The sequence below is a fragment of the Sus scrofa genome, chromosome 4 (genome assembly GCF_000003025.6).
Source record: "Sus scrofa isolate TJ Tabasco breed Duroc chromosome 4, Sscrofa11.1, whole genome shotgun sequence".
NCBI classification, from domain to species: Eukaryota; Metazoa; Chordata; class Mammalia; order Artiodactyla; family Suidae; genus Sus; species Sus scrofa.
The window spans coordinates 33,759,118-33,778,229 of NC_010446.5; the positions used below are offsets into that span (position 1 = coordinate 33,759,118).

The following is a 19,112-nucleotide window of genomic DNA, read 5'->3' on the forward strand; positions in this document are numbered from 1 at the left end:
TTTTCTTACATCTGTACTTCCTTCATCATGAACTCCTCCTGATCACCTCAGCCAGAATAGGTCTATGTTTGCATTATATCATCCCTTCGACGACTTTTGTCACAATCAACATATTAATCTTTGATGTTATTTTTGTGTGTATCTTAGACTTCCTACCAAATGGTAAGCAATTTGAGGCCAAAGACCACATCTTTTTACTCTTTGTTAAATAAACATAAAAGTTCTAAATTGCTAGTGTATTTCCTGACATATAAATACCCCTCTCTCTTTGAATCCCTCAAAGTGTATCATAGTACTACACATGTACTGAATTCAAAACGTGATTATTAAATGATTCAATAGAAAATAAGGTTTATCCTCAACTTTTCAAATATCAAGTACCAGAAACTATAATTTCAGTGGCAATTCATTAAAGATATTAAAGTTGTTTGAAAGAAGTTTTATTTCACAGATATAAAACAATTATAAACATTTACAACTTGTACAAGACTGGTAGCCTTTATATTTTTAAAAAGTGCTACCCTAAGAAAAGAGGAAAAAAATGAAGACAATAACATTCCAAATTATAGGTTCAGGGAATAAGAATATGAAGAAAGTACTGAATCAGCTACAAAATCCCCAAACCAGTTTTGACTGAAGGAAAATGAATCCTGCTGGATCTAAAAACAGTGTGAAATCACACTTTGGTCTGTAAACACATTGAGTTGTGTGGGTTTTTTTAATCAGATGTACATAAAAATTATATAAGCTGTCACTAAAACCATTCAAAGTATAAAAAAAAAAAAAAGAGGTAGGGAACAAAAACGAAAGGATTTATTTCGGTAGTTCTTCAATAATGATTCGAGACACTGAGTTCCACCCAGTGGAGGCGTCTCCTTTTGGGTAATCTGAGCAAGTCCCAACCCAGATAGCAATGTCCACGAGTCCGGCACCAATTCCTTCACAGAGTCCTTCCACTGCAAGGCAAAGGGGAACGTTACAGATCTCCTTAGAACAAAAAGCAAATAACCTTTAGCTCAACCATATTACTTCAGCAAATGAGACTCAGTCTAATGTACAGTGAATTAAAGTTCTAATACTTAATAAGGGTCTCATAAAGATAAGTTCATATCTTTCTTTCTTTCTTTTTTCTTTCTTTCCTTCCTTCCTTCCTTCCTTCCTTCCTTTCTTTCTTTCTGCTTTTTAGGGCCACACCCTCGGCATATGGAGGTACCCAGGCTAAGGTTGAATCACAGCTACAGCTGCCAACCTACACCACAGTCACAGCAATGCCAGATCTGAGCTGTGTCTGCGACCTATACCACAGCTCACGGCAACACCGGATCCTTAACCCACTGAGCAAAGCCAGGGATCAAACCCTCAACCTCATGGTTCCTAGTCGGATTCGTTTCAGCTGCGCCACCACAGGAACTCCAAGTTCTCTTTTTCTTGACACATAAATATTTTGGGAGTTCCCGAAGTGGCTCAGTGGTTAACGGATTCAACTAGGAACCATGAAGTTGCGGGTTCGATCCCTGGCCCTGCAGAGTGGGTTAAGGATCGGGCATTGCTGTGGGCTGTGGTGTAGGTTGCAGATGCGGCTCAGATCCGCGTTGCTGTGGCTCTGGCGTAGGCTGGCGGCTACAGCTCAGATTAGACTCCTAGCCTGGGAACCTCCATATGCCTCAGGAGTGGCCCTAGAAAAGGCAAAAAGACAAATAAATAAATAAATATTTTGAAAAGATGTAACATCTCCCTTCTATGATATAAGCTTCGCAGGCAATTTTCTTAGAGGTTTTAACCATAAAGGCAGAATTTACTTAGTCACAGAGATTACCTAAAACAACAAAAAACAATTTGACTAAATAAAAGGAAGCCTACACTTTTAAAAGCGAAGACCTTGATGTGACACATAAATTTCTTTTTCAAAAAAGCCCTTTCCAACACTTACCCATATATACTTGATGGTATTCAAGTAGAAGAAAGGACTTTTATAACATTAAAAGAAATTCCAATGTCATCTTATACCAGTCCTTCAGCCTGGAATCCCATTTTACACAGAATTTCCTCACAGTGAAAAAATAAAAAACAACAAACAAACAAACAAAACTGAAATCTTGATTTTCCTCTGTGTTTTTATGGTTTATAAACATGTGACTTTTCATGGGTCCTCTGGACTCTGACATACTGATATATATATAATGTGCATTCCATCTTATCAAGGCTCCCCAACATTAAAAATATTCCCCCAGTGTTCATTTTAATAGGCAAAAGGGACAACCTCTTTGATGTCTGTGTCAGGGGGAAATGGAATTGCAGGTTGGCAGATTCTTTAAGAAAATGATTTTTTTTGGAATTCCCATTGTGTTTCAGCAAGTTAAGAACCCATCTGGGAGTTCCCGTCATGGCGAAGTGGAAACGAATCTGACTAGGAACCATGAGGTTGCGAGTTTGATCCCTGGCCTCCGTTCAGTGGGTTAAGGATTCAGAGTTGCTGTAAGCTGTGGTGTAGGCTGGCAGCTACAGCTCTGATTCGACCCCTAGCCTGGGAACCTCCACATGCCATGGGAGCAGTCCAAGAAATGGCCAAAAAAAAAAAAAAAAAAAAAAAAGGCAAAAGGCAAAAAGACCCCCAAATAAATAAATAAATAAATAAAAATAAAATCAAATACATCTGCTGGGGTCTTATCCAAAGATTCTGATTCAGTTGGTCAGAGATGAGACTCAGATACCCACATATTTTTCAAAAGATCTTTAGGAAATTCTAAAGTGCAACCAGGATGGAGAATTATGCACAGAAAACTTGCTAGTTTTGAGGCCACATGATAGTGGCCTCAAAACACATCTTTGGTCTCCAAAGATCTGAGGCGCATTCTGCAGTATCACTATTCTACATACCAGAAGAAGTGCGATGAATATTAATTGTCGAATTCATTTCAGGGCTTCCTTGATCCAAATAAATTATGGCTTCAATAGGAAGAGGTCCTGAACATTCAGCTCCATTGAAGGTGAAATACCAACGCTGACAGCATGCATTTCTGCATTTTAACCGAAGTGAGCCACTGAACAAAACTCTTAGGGCACTGTTGGAACGCATCTTTGTGAAGGTGCACTCCTGTCACAAACACAGAAATACGATTTAATTAGCATTTTCATTTTAATTAAAAAGAAATAAAATTGTATTTAACTACCCTTTTCCCCAAACTGCCTTTTAAAAACTCAACTTCTGGAGTTCCCATTGTGGCTCAGTGGGTAACGAATCTGACTAGCATACATGAGGATATGGGTTTGATCCTTGGCTTCGCTCAGTGGGTGTGGGATCTGGCATTGCCGTGAGCTGTGGTATAGGTCAGGTCGCAGAGGCAGCTCAGGTCCTAAGTTGCTCTGGCTGTGGTGTAGGCCAGCAGGTGTAGTTCTGATTCGACCCCTAGCCTGGGAACCCCTGTATGCCACAGGTGCAGCCCTAAAAAGCAAAATAAATAAATAAATAAATAAATAAAATTTAAAAAGCTGATTTTTACAGAGGGAAAGCAATTCTCTGCAAGATGGATAAGAGACACTGATAAACTCTAAGAATGTCAAATTATGGCTTTATTAGAATTACTCACCCCGTTGAGTGTATCTTTCAGTTTTACCAAAAGCAGCCATTTTTCAGTATTTTACACCAAGCCAATCTATATATTTACCTGTCTTTTCTTCCAGAATTATTCCCTATGGGCTAGATGCTACAGATAGAGCAGTAAACAAAACAGAATTCTGGCTCTCATGGCATTTACATTCTAGACTAGCACTGCCCATATGTATTACTCTGATCTGTTTCTTTTCAAGCAATAGCAAACAGTATCAGGAGTAAAGCACAAGTGAGTTTTTAGTCTTTCCCTATATGACACAAAGATAAGACTCAGGGTTTTTTTTTTTTTCTCCAATTAGTTTTGCAAAATTTGTCTGTTGGCTCATGGTCCTACTATCTTTTACATGCAGAAGGCTCCCAAACCCATTCCAACCACTGCTAAAAGGAAGTTGAAAACATATTAATAACTTAGAGGCCATACAGAACGTTTCTAAAGAGAACTCAGCAACTTTTGATTAACTATAAATAAGTAACAAGTCTATCAATGTCGAGTGTATAAAGAAGTAGGTAACTTTTTTTTTTTTTTTTTTTTTTTTTGTCTTTTTGCTATTTCTTTGCCGCTCTCGCGGAATATGGAGGTCCCCAGGCTAGGGGTCGAATTGGAGCCGTAGCCACCGGCCTACACCAGAGCCCCAGCAACGAGGGATCCGAGCCGCGTCTGCAACCTACACCACAGCTCACGGCAACGCCGGATCGTTAACCCACTGAGCAAGGGCAGGGACCGAACCCACAACCTCATGGTTCCTAGTCGGATTCGTTAACCACTGCGCCACGATGGGAACTCCGAGAAGTAGGTAACATTTTAACGAGATGCTTTCTAAGAAATCACAGGTGAAAATAAAACTGGTCATCAGTCACCTAACTATGGAAGCAATATGCTAATTCTACCACACAGAAATCAAATCAAGACCGACTCAAATATTTTTACAGATAATAGAGCAGACATTAAAAAACAGAGATGAGGGGTAGGGGTAAGACACAGATTACTACTTGGAACCTGAGAGATTTTATGAAAATAAAATCTCGGAGTTGCCGTCGTGGCGCAGTGGTTAACGAATCCAACTAGGAACCATGAGGTTTCGGGTTCGGTCCCTGCCCTTGCTCAGTGGGTTAAGGATCTGGCATTGCCGTGAGCTGTGGTGTAGGTTGCAGACGCGGCTCGGATCCCGCGTTGCTGTGGCTCTGGCGTAGGCCGGTGGCTATGGCTCCAATTCGACCCCTAGCCTGGGAATATCCATATGCTGCGGGAGCGGCCTAAGAAATAGCAAAAAGACAAAAAAAAAAAAAAAAAAAGAGAGAGAGAGAAAATAAAATCTCTTCCATTTGCCTAGGGGTAGCAGTGGTTAATGTCAAGGAATAATATATGGTGGATATAGAACCACGTACAGAGTTGGTTAACAAAAGAAGAAAAAGGCCTAGAAATTGCGCCACTTCTTCCACCCTTTGTCATCCCTGTGGACTTGCCAGTTACTTTGGAAGCAAACACTATCAAAGTGATTGGATCATCAATCCAAATACATTGCCAGACAGGCTATTTTGACTAATTTTTTCCCCCCTAAATATTGCAGAATTTTTTTTTCCTTTTTGTCTTTTCTAGGGCCGATCCCGTGGCATATGGAGGTTCCCAGGCTAGGGGTCTAATCGGAGCTGTAGCTGCCGGCCTATGCCACAGCCACAGCAATGTAGAATCCTAGCCGCATCTGCAACCTACATCACAGCTCACAGCAATGCTTGATCCTAACCCACTGAGCAAGGCCAGGGATTGAACCCAAAACCTCATGGTTCCTAGTCAGATTCATTAACCACTGAGCCATGACAGGAACTCCCCAGAAAATTTTTAAATGGTCATTGTAGGGGTTTCCATTGTGGCTCAGTGGGTTAAGAACCCAACAAAGTGTCCATAAGAATGCAAGTTTGATCCCTGACCTCGCTCAGTGGGTTAAGGCTCTGGTGTTGCTGCAAGCTGTGACATAGCTTGCAGATGTGGCTCAGATCCCTTGTTGCTGTGGCTGTGGTGTAGGCCCACAGCTGCAGCTCTGATTCGCCCCCTAGCCTGGGAAACTCCACATGCTGCAGGTGCAACCATAAAAAGACACATACACACACTGTAGTACCTCTCTGGCCTATTCTAGTTTTCTTAAGCTAACAAATTTTAACTTGGGCTTGCTACTCAGAATAAGACAAATACCTGTGGATTTCCCACCTATAGTTGATTCCCTTTTTTTTTTCTTTCTTCTTTTCTCCCCCCGCCCCCTACACCTGAGGCATTTAGAAGTTCCCAGGCCAGGGCTTGAACCTTTGCCACAGCAGCAATGCAAGACACTGCAGCGACAACACCAGATCCTTAACCTGTTGTGCCACAAGAGAACTCCACCTATAGATAATTCCTATTGTGTAGTAATTTCTTGGAGATTTTTTTACACCTTTATGTCTGAAGCCACAGCAGAATTTCTCAGACTAATTTAAATTCACTTTAAGATTGGAATATTGCTTGCTGTCCAACACAGACACTTATGCTCTCCTTTTTGTTTCCATTAAAAAATTATTTTAAGTATTATTACAGTTAATATGGTGATTTATCTCAGGAATACCTTTCTAAAATTAATTCTGAAATGTTATAAATTTTTCTCATTAATGCTAAGTTAAAAGTCATATGGTATCCACTCCGTAGTATTTCTGTCCTTTAGTAAAGGTAAAATAAAATCTCACCTAACAGTGCTACTCAACTAGAAAACCCTTAAGTTTTACTTCAACTTTAAAATAATTCTGACTTTACTTACCGCAATTTTTCCAAGATCTATGCCATAATTCAGCGAACTCCATGAACACTGCTTGTAGTTAGGGGTCCAGGACTCCTCAAAGATTTCCCTCAGGCATTCCCCCTTTTCTCCTTTGAATCCATCCCGACCGGGGATCCCAGGGGTACCCGGAATGCCATTGGCTCCAGGGCTCCCATCTCGCCCAGGCACCCCTGCAGGCCCTTGTAAGCACATTCCATTATACTGCAGAGGGAAAAAAAGAAGGAAAAATTCTGACTGCTTAAGATTTAAAGACTCAGTCTGATTAGAACTGCATTTATTTCGAGCCCTTGGAGTTAAGAATCCGTTTCTAGCGCTTGCCTAGGTTGCAGATAAGGTATAATAAAGAAGCGATTTCTAAAGTTATTTTTATTTATTTTTATTTTTTTTTAGGGCCACACCTGCAGCATATGGAAGTTCCCAGGCTAGGGGTCCAATCGGAGCTACAACTGCTGGCCTATGCCACAGCCATGCAGGATCCAAGCCACATCTGTGACCTACACCACAGCTTGTGGCAATGCCAGATCCTTAACCCACTGAGCGAGGCCAGAGGTCTAACCTGCATCCCCACGGATACTAGTTGGGTTCTTCACCCACTGAGCCACAACAGGAACTCCTAAAGTTATTTTTAAAATACTGTGATTTCTTTCTTTCTTTTTTTTTTTTTTAATTCCACAGACTTCACACGCATACACACACATCAAATAAAAGAAAATGTTTTCGTGTGCCTGCTTTTATCCTCTGGTTCATTAAGAGCATACATCATTTTTGGAGTTCCCTTTGTGGCTCAGCGGAAATGAATCTGACTAGCGTCCATGAGGACGCAGGTTCAATCACTGGCTTCGCTTAGTGGGTTAAGGATCCAGTGTTGCCCTGAGCTGTGGTATAGGTTGCAGACACAGCTGGGACCTGGTGTTGCTGTGGCGCAGGCCAGCAGGTGCAGCCCCTATTCAACCCCTAGCCTAGAAACCTTCATATGCGAGGGTGCGGCCCTAAAAAGAAAACAAGCAAACAAACAAACAAAAAAACCCATACATCATTTTCATATAGCTCTATTCCAAGGTGGACAAAATTTGATGTATTGCTTTTTTCTTTTAACCCTATATGTTGTAAAGGGACTTGAATTTCAGAATTACACTTCTACAGCTTTATGCAAACATTGCACTACCTTGGGAGACTTAGGTTATTTCTGTTTTTACCAGCATTAACATTATCATCATGACAATCTTTTTTTTTTTTTTTTTTTTTTTTGGTCTTTTTGCCTTTTTTAGGGCCGTTCCAGAGGCATATGGAGGTTCCCAGGCTAGGGGTCGAATTGGAGCTGTAGCCGCCGGCCTACGCCAGAGCTACAGCAACACGGGATCCGAGCCGCGTCTGCAAACTACACCACAGCTCACGGCAATGCCGGAACCTTAACCCACTGAGCAAGGCCAGGCATCGAACCCGCAACCTTATGGTTCGTAATCAGATTTGTTAACCATTGAGCCACAACAGGAACTCCCTCATCATGACAATCTTTATCCATATAGCTTTTTTCTTCTTTTGAATTATTTCCCTAAGATAAACTCCTAGAAATATAAATTATAACATACAATCTTAACCGTTATCTTACACCGGCATTTTCTCTAAACTGGATGTGCCCATCTGCTTCTCCTCCCTATTTTTACGTGAAGTGTCACTAGGGGAACACTTACGGCCTCCAACCCCACCCAGGCCTCCTCACCAAAGAGAAGGGGTAAATGACCTCCTTGCAGCTGACTATTAGCTTCAATAGAGTGGCAGTAATCTCTCAAACCTTCAGGGCTAGGATTCTCTCTTTTTTTCTGAAGGAGGCGAGGGGAGGTGACAGGTAGGAGCATCATCACGTAGAGGTTGAGTGCCTGGATCCTAAAGTTAGAGTCTCTGGATTTGAAGCCTGGCTCCACCACTTATTAGCTAGATGAGATAGAGCAAGTTATTCTACATTTCAGTGCCTGACCCTTATCTGAAATATGGAGGAGAAAATAAAGTTTCTTACTTTTTAGGGTTTGCAGGAGATTTAAGTGAACTAATGTATAAAATGTGCAAGAATAGTACCTGGTACATGATAAACACTGCATATGTCAGCCATGGTCATTCCTATTATTCCCCCAAGGCCACGTGAGGCAATGAGCCAGGGCGAGAGTCTCCACTCCTTTGGATGGACCTTACCAGGGACTAGACCTGGGGAAGGAAGCATTAGCAAAGCTGCCAGCTAACACACATAAGCCATAAGCTACCCACAGGTATGCAGCTGCATCAGTGGTAAAGTTGGATCTCTTTCTAATTCCCATGTATATCCTGTGTGTGTGTGTGTGTGTGTGTGTCTTTTTGCCTTTTCTAAGGCTGCTCCTGCGGCATATGGAGGTTCCCAGGCTAGGGGTCCAATCGGAGCTGTGGCTGCTGGCCTATACCAGGGCCACAGCAACACAGGATCTGAGCCACGTCTGCGACCTACACCACAGCTCACGACAACGCCGGATCCTTAACCCACTGAGCAAGGCCAGGGATCGAACCCGCAACCTCATGGTTCCTAGTCGGATTCATTAACCACTGAGCCACAATGGGAACTCCCCCATGTCTATCCTTGAACTGGCCCATTTACGAGACCCTTCAAACTCCAAACCCAATGCACTTAAATTTTTTCCTTAACAATTCCCCTTTGTGTAAATTGTCTAATACTATCATTCTGTATCCTGTCCAGTGAGAACAACAACAAAACAACCCAAGGTTCTTTATATATTAGAATAACTTCAAAGCTTATTTTTTAATTTCACCATCTAGGATTGGATAGTCATGTTATGAAATCCAGTTATGATACCGCCTAGGAAAGATCTTTATGTATCTAATGTTTGCTAATCAATCTTCTCACATCACCAATTTATCTTTATTTTGCCCAATGATTTTTGTGACTTTGACCACTGCCATTTTCCTAACTTAAAGGTCACTGCTATTTATTTGCTGCCAGAGAAACAGTAAGAATGTATTTAACAAAATCGCAAAAGTATTCAAAGACATGCTAAAGCATAAAACATTCTAAAACAGTTTATTTTATACTTAATTTTTATTTTAGTAGATATTCTTTTTTTTTTTTTTTTTTTTGTCTTTTTGCCTTTTCTAGGGCCGCTCCTGGGGCATGTGGAGATTCCCAGGCTAGGGGTCAAATCGGAGCTGTAGCCACCAGTCTACGCCAAAGCCACAGCAACTAGGGATCCAAGCTGCTTCTGTGACCTACACCACAGCTCACGGCAACACCGGATCCTTAACCCACTGAGCAAGGCCAGGGATCAAACCCGCAACCTCATGGTTCCTAGTCGGATTCGTCAACCACTGCGCCACAACGGGAACTCCTATTTTAGTAGATATTCTTTAATTTTCATTCAGTAGATAAATTTCATAGATATACTTTATTTTTCATTAGTAGATAGGCTACTTTGACTAGCAGATACATGCAATGTTTGGATGCAGATTTCAAGTGGGAAGGGAGAAACAAAAAGTTCTTCTGGTATTCTTTGATTTTTTCCCCCCAGTATTATTCCCCTCAGAGCAAATGTTACACAAAGTTTTATTTTTCTATATATGAGCAGTTCTCAACCAGGGACAATTTTGTCTCCCACTTGGCAACATTTGGGGGCATTTTTGGTTGTCACAACTTGGAAGGAAGAACTTGCTATTGGCACCTCGTGGGTAGATGTCACGGATGCTTCTAAGCATGCTAGATGCACAGCACAGTCCCCACAACAAAGAATTATCTAGCCCCAAATGTCAAGAATGCTATGCTTCAGATTTCTTTTTTTTTTTTTTAGGGCCACAGCCGCTGGCATATGCAAGTTCCCAGGATAGGGGTCCAATCGGAGCTACAGCTGCCAGCCTACACCACAGGCACGGCGATGCAGGATTGGAGCCACATCTGTGACCTACACCATAGCCCAGAGCAAGGCTGGATCCCTGACCCACGGAGTGAGGCCAGGAATTGAACATGCATCCTCATGGATACTAATCGTATTCGTTTCGGCTGCGCCACAAAAGGAACTCCCTATGCTTGAGAATTTTTACTCACCTTTTTATCTAAAAACTGCGCTTCAGAGACCACATAATTTTACTGAATATGGTTCTCCAGGTATTATAGCTGTCTTCTTTCACTTTGAAATGCTAACCCAGCACATGATTAGCAGCAGGCAGGGGTTCCATAACATCTGCAGGATGAACCCTGTTTTTTTTACTGGCCACCAGGGGGCAGAGCTTGCTGGACGCTTGAAAGGAGGGCTTTCAAAGATCCTGTACAAAGAAGCTGCTTTATAGAATCTGTTGAAACCTTAAAGACTGTCTGGGTTCTTTACCCTCTCAGCAAAACCAAATCCAATCCACAGGATGCACCTGAGCCTGGCTGCACAATAAACTTTTCCAAATCAGGCTAGAGTTTGTGGGAAACCACAGGTACCGTAAATCCTTGGAGAGAAAGCAAAAAATTGCTGGCTTTACAGGGAAAAGAGGTATTTTGTGTACCATAGCTACGTATTCATAAAATGCAGACTGCACATGAACCACATTCATTTGGTACCGTTTTAAACAATTTAGACACTCAAAATAGAACTGTAGCCCTGAACACATAGTCTCCCACGTGGAGCAAAATTACATAGCACATCAGCAAAAAGTGCAATATGAAATGGCAGGAATTTTCTTTTCCAGAACTAGCTGCCAGGAATCTTGGTTTATTAGCTCAGTTTACAATGGCAGCTTAACAAATTTGATACAGTTTTTTTTAAATCAAAATATGCCCCCTCTTATATATGCCCATAACTTGTATTTGTCTGCAAATAAGGTGGGAATAAGGATTGAAGTTTGTTATATGCCAAAGGAATATGGCAGTTCTGAAAGGATCACCTCTACTACCAAACAGAGAACTGCTCTGCCCTTCACTGGGCTTGTTGACTTTTAGAAGGAGAAGAGCTTTAAACAAATATACCCTCCCATAGAGGTGGCTCTCAAAAAGCACTTGGGTTATTTATTTGCTTCTCTTTTAGTTTGGCTGTGATGTTTCTGCCTGGTGGCCACAGGCTGAAGAAATGGGGTGTCTGGGAGGACCGACTGCCCGTCAGGCTAAACAGAACAATGAAATGAGTCCTTGGAGGGTTAGTGCTGGGCCCCTTCATTTGACCCGCTGAACCGTTCCTGGCCCAGCTGCGGGCGTCCAACAAAGTAAATTGCAGCTTATGCTCCCTAGGAAGATGACCCAACATGACTCACTGTCGTCAAGTTACAAAGAGTTGGACGGATGCTGAGTGAGGGTTGTTATTCTCTCCTGCTGGCAGACGTGGCCACCAGCCCCAACAAAGGACACGTTGCACGTCCCTGGTTCAGGCTCACCCAGGGGATCAGCGGGTCCAGGGTCTCCCAGGCAGCTTCCTGGCCCACGTTCTAACCAACCCAAGCTCCTGATTCTACTCCCACGGTCGCCTTAACCCTCTTCTTCCTCCCGGGTCGGGGATGCGGTGGTCTCAGAGGCCAGAAATTATCGGGCCAAAAATTATCTCTTACTTCAAGGCGTCCCACCCGACCCACGGCGCGACTCCCGACCACTATGGCCCGCTCATCTCGGTCCCCCCATGAGAGTTCCAGGATTCCACTACCCTCATTGCTTGGGTCCTCCCTTACACGCAAACGCAGACAAAGCGGAACCCCCACCCCGCACCGCAAGCAAAACACCCAGCAGTGCAGACAGCCCCCTGCCCATCCCCATTCCGCGGCTCTGCCCCTCCACCGGACTCACCACGTCCACCACCTCCCTCTGCCGGAGCAGCGCCTTTTGCTTCCCCTTGGGGGTCTCGGAGGCGCTCGACGGCGCCTGCGGCTGCAGCAGCAGGAGCAGCAGGAGGCCTAGGAGCCTCTGCGGGCAGGCGGCGGCGGGGCCCTGGGGGCGCATGGCGCGCGGCGGCCCCGGACGCGCGGAGCAGAGAGGCGGAGGAGGAGACCAGGGAGCCGGGACGTGATCACAGTCTGGCCCCGCCGCACTCCGAGGCCGCCGCCGGCTGCATCAATGAGCCTTTCACTCGCCTGCTTCCCTCCCTCTCCATCTCCCTCCCGCCCCCCCCACACCCCCGACACCGGAGTTTCCATCCCGTAATAGGTCGGAGCCCCCACCCGGAGCCCGACGTGGGGCGGGCCGACGGCCGGGCCCGCCCCCTCCCTGGGCAGCTCAGCTCGTCGGGACCCTCGCGGGCAGCGCCTACCTCGTGGATGGGCCGCCTGCGGAGCCCGGGCTCAGCGAACCACAGGTAGAGGCTTCGAGGAGGCCGGAGTGGAGACCGCACCGCCTAAATGAACTTTGTAGAGGCACGTGCCTTCACCTGGGTCCAAGAATACCTGAGTCAGATCCCTGGCACCGGTGGGGGAATTAGGTGGGGTGGGACGGACCCATAGATACCATATTCTTCCAGGGGGCCATGCTCCAAATAATTAAGAACCTATCCTTCGTAACAAGTGTCAACACTTAGTAAGCTCCAGGAACCATGCAGGCCTTTACACATCCTCTCTGTCCTCTTGACAATCCTGTGGGAGCTGATGCCTCCTCTGCTGGCCCCATTCACAGACGGGGAAACTGAGGTTCAGGGAGGTTAAGCAACAGTGAGTGGTAGAAGACCACTTTTGAGCAATCGCTCTTGATCTCTGCCTGCTAATTATCTTTTTCTAACTCCCTCTGTCCTCCTCTATCTATTCTGGAAGAAAGTATCCACAGGGACCCAGGCAACCCACCAGCTAGGGTCAAGCTGGAGCTTCTTTATACACCATGGGCTGAAATCAGGCAGGACAGAAGTCTTGCCACACCTGTAGCAACATGGAGGTTGCTGACAGAATAGCACTGCTGCTGAAGTCAAATTCAACTCAGCACTTTCTCTTTCTGGCCTAGCCAGATTCTGGAAAATTATACTGGGCTCAACAAATGGATGTTAAAGAGAAGAAACACGGAGTTCCCGTAGTGGTGCAGTGGTTAATGAATCGGACTAGGATCCATGAGGTTGCGAGTTCCATCCCTGGCCTTGCTCAGTGGACTAAGGATCTGGTGTTGCCATGAGCTGTGGTGTAGGCTGCAGACACGGCTCGGATCCTGCGTTGCTGTGGCTCTGGCGTAGGCCGACAGCAATAGCTCCAATTAGACCCCAAGCCTGGGAACCTCCATATGCTGCAGGAGTGGCCCCAGAAATGGCAAAAAGACCAAAAAATAAATTAAAAAAGTAAAAAATAAAGAGAAAGAACAGTTTGGAAGGGGAGCAGTTCAGGGCAGTTCTAGGAATGTTCATTGCTGGGCCAGTCCCTATGTACAGGTAAATGCCACTCCTGTTTGTCAGAAGAAGCAACTAACTATCCAAAAGGGTTCTAAAGCCAGGACTGGCTGCGTAATATGTGGCACTCAGTGCAAAATAAAAATGCAGGGTCCTTTGTTAAAAAATTAAGAATTTCAAGACAGAGTTAACAGAGTAGCACACCAAGCTTGGGACCCTTCCAAGTGCAGCCACACAAGTTGCTCAGCCCTGAAACCTGCTCTGTGTTAAGCTGAACAAGGTCTCAGCTCATGCCCTTATGGAGCCAAACCAGTGTGGTAGCAGCAGTTTACAGACTGGAGAGGAGAGGACACCACCAGAGAGTCTGTCTTCTATCCAAACACAATTCTTCCTGCTGTTATTGCTGCTGCTGCTACCACAGGGTTTCTTCAGATGGTCCTCTCTGTGTAAATTTCAAGTCGAGACTGGAGTTTCAGCAGTTAGCTAATCTTACATTAACATCCATGCTTTTTCTTTTTCTTTTTTAGGGCCATATCTTCGGCATATGGAAGTTCCAAGGCTAGGGGTCGAACTGGACCTGCAGCTGCTGGCTTTTGCAACAGCCACACCAACCCCAGATCTGAGCTGTATCTGTGATCCACACAACAGCTCACGGCAACATCGGATCCTTAATGAACTGAGCAAGGCCAGGGATTGAACCCTTGTCCTCATGGATACTAATCAGGTTCTCAACCTGCTCAGCCACAGTGGGAACTCTGATCCATGAATTTTTAAACTACACATTCACAAAGTTGTTATACTGATAAGTAAACCAGATATCATTACCTATATTTCAAAGGTAATTTATAATAATGTATAAGTACTTTCTTTACAGCATAGAGGGCTTTCACACACCCTGTCTCCCAGAGCCTAAAATTATCATGAAAGTACTCCCACTATGGGTTTGATTAACTTCGCTGTCTCTGCTTACTTCTGTACCTCTGTGGGTTTGCAAAGTCATTTATCTACTACCTCTGGAATTTGAGTTTTCTTGGTTTAAAACTTAGACCCAGTCTACCGTTACAGATTTTAGTACCAGTTGAGGATTATGAATTAGCTTAGAGTCCTCGGTGTGATTTCCAGAGTGATCTTTCCCAAAGAAGATTTCCACATGTTCTGCATATTTTTCTGTTCAAATACTTAACTTTTTTCCCTGTTGAACTATTAATGCATTTATCTGTCATAAAAACTCCTTCAAGAGTGACATCTTAAAACATTTAAAAGATTTAATCTTCCCACCTAGAGACCTGGCATAACTCCCCATTTCCCCAAATCCTCTTTTATGCATAGGTAAAATTTTCTTTATATAGGTCTTATATATTCCTTATTGTGACTACTATATATTTTCCTGTTGGAATCTATACCTTCCCACTGGTCGTATTATTATCCTTACTGCCTAACGAATTGCTACAATCTTAATGATTTAACACAACAAGATTTATTACCTCACAGTTTTGTGAGTCAGGAGTCCAGCACAGGTTAGCATCATGCAAAACTGAAGTCAAGGTGTGTCCAGGTGAGTCCTCATTCGGAAGCTTGACTGGAAAGAGATGCACTTGGGTTACTGGCAAAATTCATTTCCTTGTGGTTGTAGGTCTAATGTCCCTGCTTCCTTGCTGCCTATTATCTGGGGATCAGTCTCAGCTAAGTGAAGCCACTCTCAGGTCTATGCCATATGCCCTCCTTCCATAGTCTCTGTCACTCTTTAAATCTCTAGCTCCAGGAAGTCCCTTTTAGTCACACAATTAGTCACACAATTAAGTCAGGCTTACCCAGGGTAATCTCCCTTTTGAGTAAGTCAAAGTAAACTGTTTAGGGAACTTAATTTCACCTGAAAAATCCCTTCAGCCATATGAAGTAACATAATCATGAGAGTGACATCCATCATATTCACAGTTTCCCTCATATTTGAAGGGAGGGGAATATATTCCGTAGGACAGAAATCTTAGTGGTCATCTCAGAGTTCTGTCTACCACATGTATCAACTGGCTGTAGCTGGAAGCTTTTGATTGTTATCACAGAAAAATAACCAGTCCAGCCGATGGCAAGAGGATCAAGGTGGCCAATAAAAGTATTCTAATCATACTAGTGGTCAGAGTCAGCCGACAGAGTTCCACATTTCTTTTGTAGGAAAGCAAACATAGGAGGTTCTCAAGTTTTAAATTGTTAGGCATTCACACATCTCTCCATCACCCTTTGAATGACAGGTGTATCTTTGATGATTCACATGAAGATAAACATGTCCAAGCATCATATAATCACTTCTTGCCAGTCACAATTTTGTTTCAGCAGCACTTCTATCTTTGTAAATAGTATTTGTGCAATTATCTGAATTTTTTTAGTATTTATTCTTATTTTCTAAAATGGAGCAGAAAAAAGAAATGAAAAGTAATGATGCTAGTGATAAGAGCTCATAAACTTAGTATCGTTGAAATAAATGTAGAAATAAATGGGCTGAAACTGCCAATTCTTTTAGAATCAATGGGACGCTTATTGCAATGAAGGTAGAAGGGCTTACGTATCAGTCAAGATCTAGTCAGAGTCCCATAAACCACACTAGCTATTTCAACCGGAGGAGATTTAATACAGGAGATTGGGCACCCAGATGTTGGAAAGCCAGGATGCTCAGGTAAACCAGACAGTTGCTGAAGGAAGCAGCTATCCCTCCTAGGGCTGGAATCCAAAAGAGAAGAACTAGAGCTTGGAGGAAGTCCCATCCTCAACTCAGGGGTACATGGTTGGTTCTTTGAGTTCTGGTCGGAACACCAAGTGCACAGTATTGGGACCACCCAGAGGGTCATGGGCACCTGGTGCTGGTACCTCTGAGGGAGGTGTCAGCTGCTGCCAAGAGAAGCTGGAAGCTAAAGATGTAGCTACACCCTCTTACTTACTAGTTACTTTTACCTGGTACTTATAAAGTGCTCAGTATAGATTAGCTATTATTATTTTTAAGATAAAAGTAGGGGATTCTGTATAAAATTAAAGGAAGCCATGACTTAATAGATGACCCCTAACCTACACATCAGTTGTATGTTCAAGATCCAATTACAAAATAGAAACTACTCTGACTGTTTAAAACAGAAGGAATTTGGAGGTCCTGTCATGGCGCAACAGTAACAAACCCCACTTAACATCCATGAGGATGCAGCTTCAATCCCTGACCTCGCTCAGTAGTTATGGATCTGGCATTGCTGAGGCTGTGGCATAGGCTGGCAGCTACAGCTCTGATTTGACTCCTAGCCTGGGAATTTCCTTATGTCCCACGTGGGGACCTAAAAAAAATTAAGAAAAAAAATCTCAAGCATGGCTTTATTGATATTTGGGGCTTAAAAAGACCAAACCCAGCTGGAAGAAAAAAAAGTAGTGACACTAATAAATGATAAGTCTGGGAAACGGGAGCCTGAAAACAACCTGCAGAGGTCAGCCTCCTGGGATACGGAGCAGGGCAGGAGAAGCACTGAGAATGTACAGAGGGCAAACAGCATTGATAACTCCTGAAACAGGGGGCTGCATTCCTCCCTCCACTGGTCTCCGTTCACACAGGGACACACAGTCAGCAATAAAAGCCAACAATATAGTGGCTTCATCTGCACTCCTAAATTCCTAGATTACCAGACTGTTCAAATCGGTATTCAATGGTTCATCTCCCCACATCCTGGACTGGTAAGTATTAAATATACATTGGCTTTACCAGCTGGTGAAGGATTGGAATTTTTATAGTTCTAAAAGAATAAGAGTTTATGGGAAATTCTAGATGAAATCAGTGATGAAAGATGAGTAATTGTCCCTTGCCCAAGATTGTGGCAAGTAGATTTTACAAGCATCAGGTTTTAGTTGTGCATATTTATACAACTGGAAGCTGGCATCCTTTGCGGTGCTTGAGGGCCCGCACTGGTCTGTGCTAGACCGGGAGGAATGACAGTTCATTTATTCTGAGTCATAGCCTGCTGCATCTTTTCTACTTGGGTAGTCTTTCATTTCCCATCAAATTTTCTTCCTTTCTCTTAAGTTACCCCAAGCTGTTCACTCTCGTCCCCTCTTCATGATGCCTTGTGTACAGAGGTTTTGAAATCAGCATCCTCTGAACAGACTCTGCATTGTAAGAACGGCTCAGAAAATTCTTCACCATGGAGATCTGTGTTTGAGAATGGTCAAGATTAAAGACATTTCTGGGTCGTTCAGATGCCTCTTTGCAGCCTGTGTGTCTCTTTCAAGGCACAAAGCACTGCCTGTTTTATGATAAAAGAAAGCCAAAATAAGCAGAATATTTGGAATTAAATCTTAAAACATTCAGGTTTACAAATGCATGCAGGTCTCCTGTCTCCCTCCACAGATCTCCAACCCCATCGACTAACCCGTGGTTTCTGGTTATTTTTTTTTTCTCCAGCTCCCCCCGACAATTATAGATGTGGTTGCTTTGTTGATATAAAGTCAGATCATTGCAATGGAAATTGAAGGAAACTGGTAATATTAATCTCCTCCTCAACTATTAGAGTTTTGTTTTTTGTTTTTTGCTTTGTCAAATGTCAAAGCAAGTTGAATGCGGTTTTACCTCTCCCAAAACTGTCCGATAGAGAATGCTAAACAGTGACAAAATGAGAATCCCCTGGTGAGAGGAGAGAGAAAAAGAATCAAGAGGTTTGGATATAAAATATGAAAAAAAAAAAACCAAAAGCCACGAAATAGGTAAATGCCCAAAGGAAAAAAAAAGGTTAATATAATAATTTATTGTCAATTATGGCATAGAAGTTACTGGTTATAAGACTTGCCACCCACCGCATAGAAAATTGAAATTAAGTCTAGGAAAACTCCCTACATTCCTTGGCATGATTTGAAAATAATCCTTTGGCAATATTGTCAGATACTTTGACAGTATTATCAGAATCATCAGCATTACAAAATTATCCATATTATCAGAAACATCCTCTTACCACTATCTATCTCTTGACTATATTAATGATTCCTATTTTTGTGGACACTGTTCTCTCTTTTCCCTAATTTACTTTTGATTCTATAGAAAGCTTGCTTTGAAATGTATAGATGACCCAAAGCTGGAAGAGACAGCTCAAGCTACGTACACTAAAGCCAGATGGGAAAGAACTGCTTGGCAGCAGTTTCTGAGAAAAAGATCAGAGAAGATTGTTCTCTTGTTTGGGGGTGAGGGGAGCAGGGCAGACATTAAATTAACCACTTGCAAAGTGAAAACCAAAGAATTGTTGTAGGGAAGAAAGTCACCTGAAATTGAATAAGGAGAGAGAATAAAAAGTCTCACTTATTCATGAAACAGACACAAACATATACTGACCCCAACCACATACATATTTTCTTTTGGATCTGAAATTGGCTGATTTAATGCTGCTACGAGCT

The 19,112-nt window shown here is 43.2% G+C and overlaps 1 protein-coding gene across 1 annotated transcript; it reads right to left on the reverse strand.

Annotated features, from left to right (window-relative positions):
- On the reverse strand, positions 424-12,508 carry CTHRC1 (collagen triple helix repeat containing 1). The gene is made up of 4 exons (XM_003125535.5): positions 12,197-12,508; positions 6,391-6,612; positions 2,878-3,094; positions 424-956 (listed from the first exon to the last, which is right to left on the reverse strand). Exons 1-4 carry the CDS (start codon positions 12,347-12,349, stop codon positions 814-816), a joined length of 735 nt encoding a protein of 244 aa, XP_003125583.2. The 5' UTR covers positions 12,350-12,508; the 3' UTR covers positions 424-813.

What these genes read in the sequence shown, in the direction of transcription:
- CTHRC1 (XM_003125535.5), bottom strand. Translation starts at nt 12,349, where the DNA reads ATGCGCCCCCAGGGCCCCGCCGCCGCCTGCCCGCAGAGGCTCCTAGGC. An exon ending in AGAGGGAGGTGGTGGACGTG is followed by an intron (nt 6,613 to 12,196) that starts GTGAGTCCGGTG and finishes TTCCCTCTGCAG; the next exon opens with TATAATGGAATGTGCTTACA. An exon ending in TAGATCTTGGAAAAATTGCG is followed by an intron (nt 3,095 to 6,390) that starts GTAAGTAAAGTC and finishes TGTTTGTGACAG; the next exon opens with GAGTGCACCTTCACAAAGAT.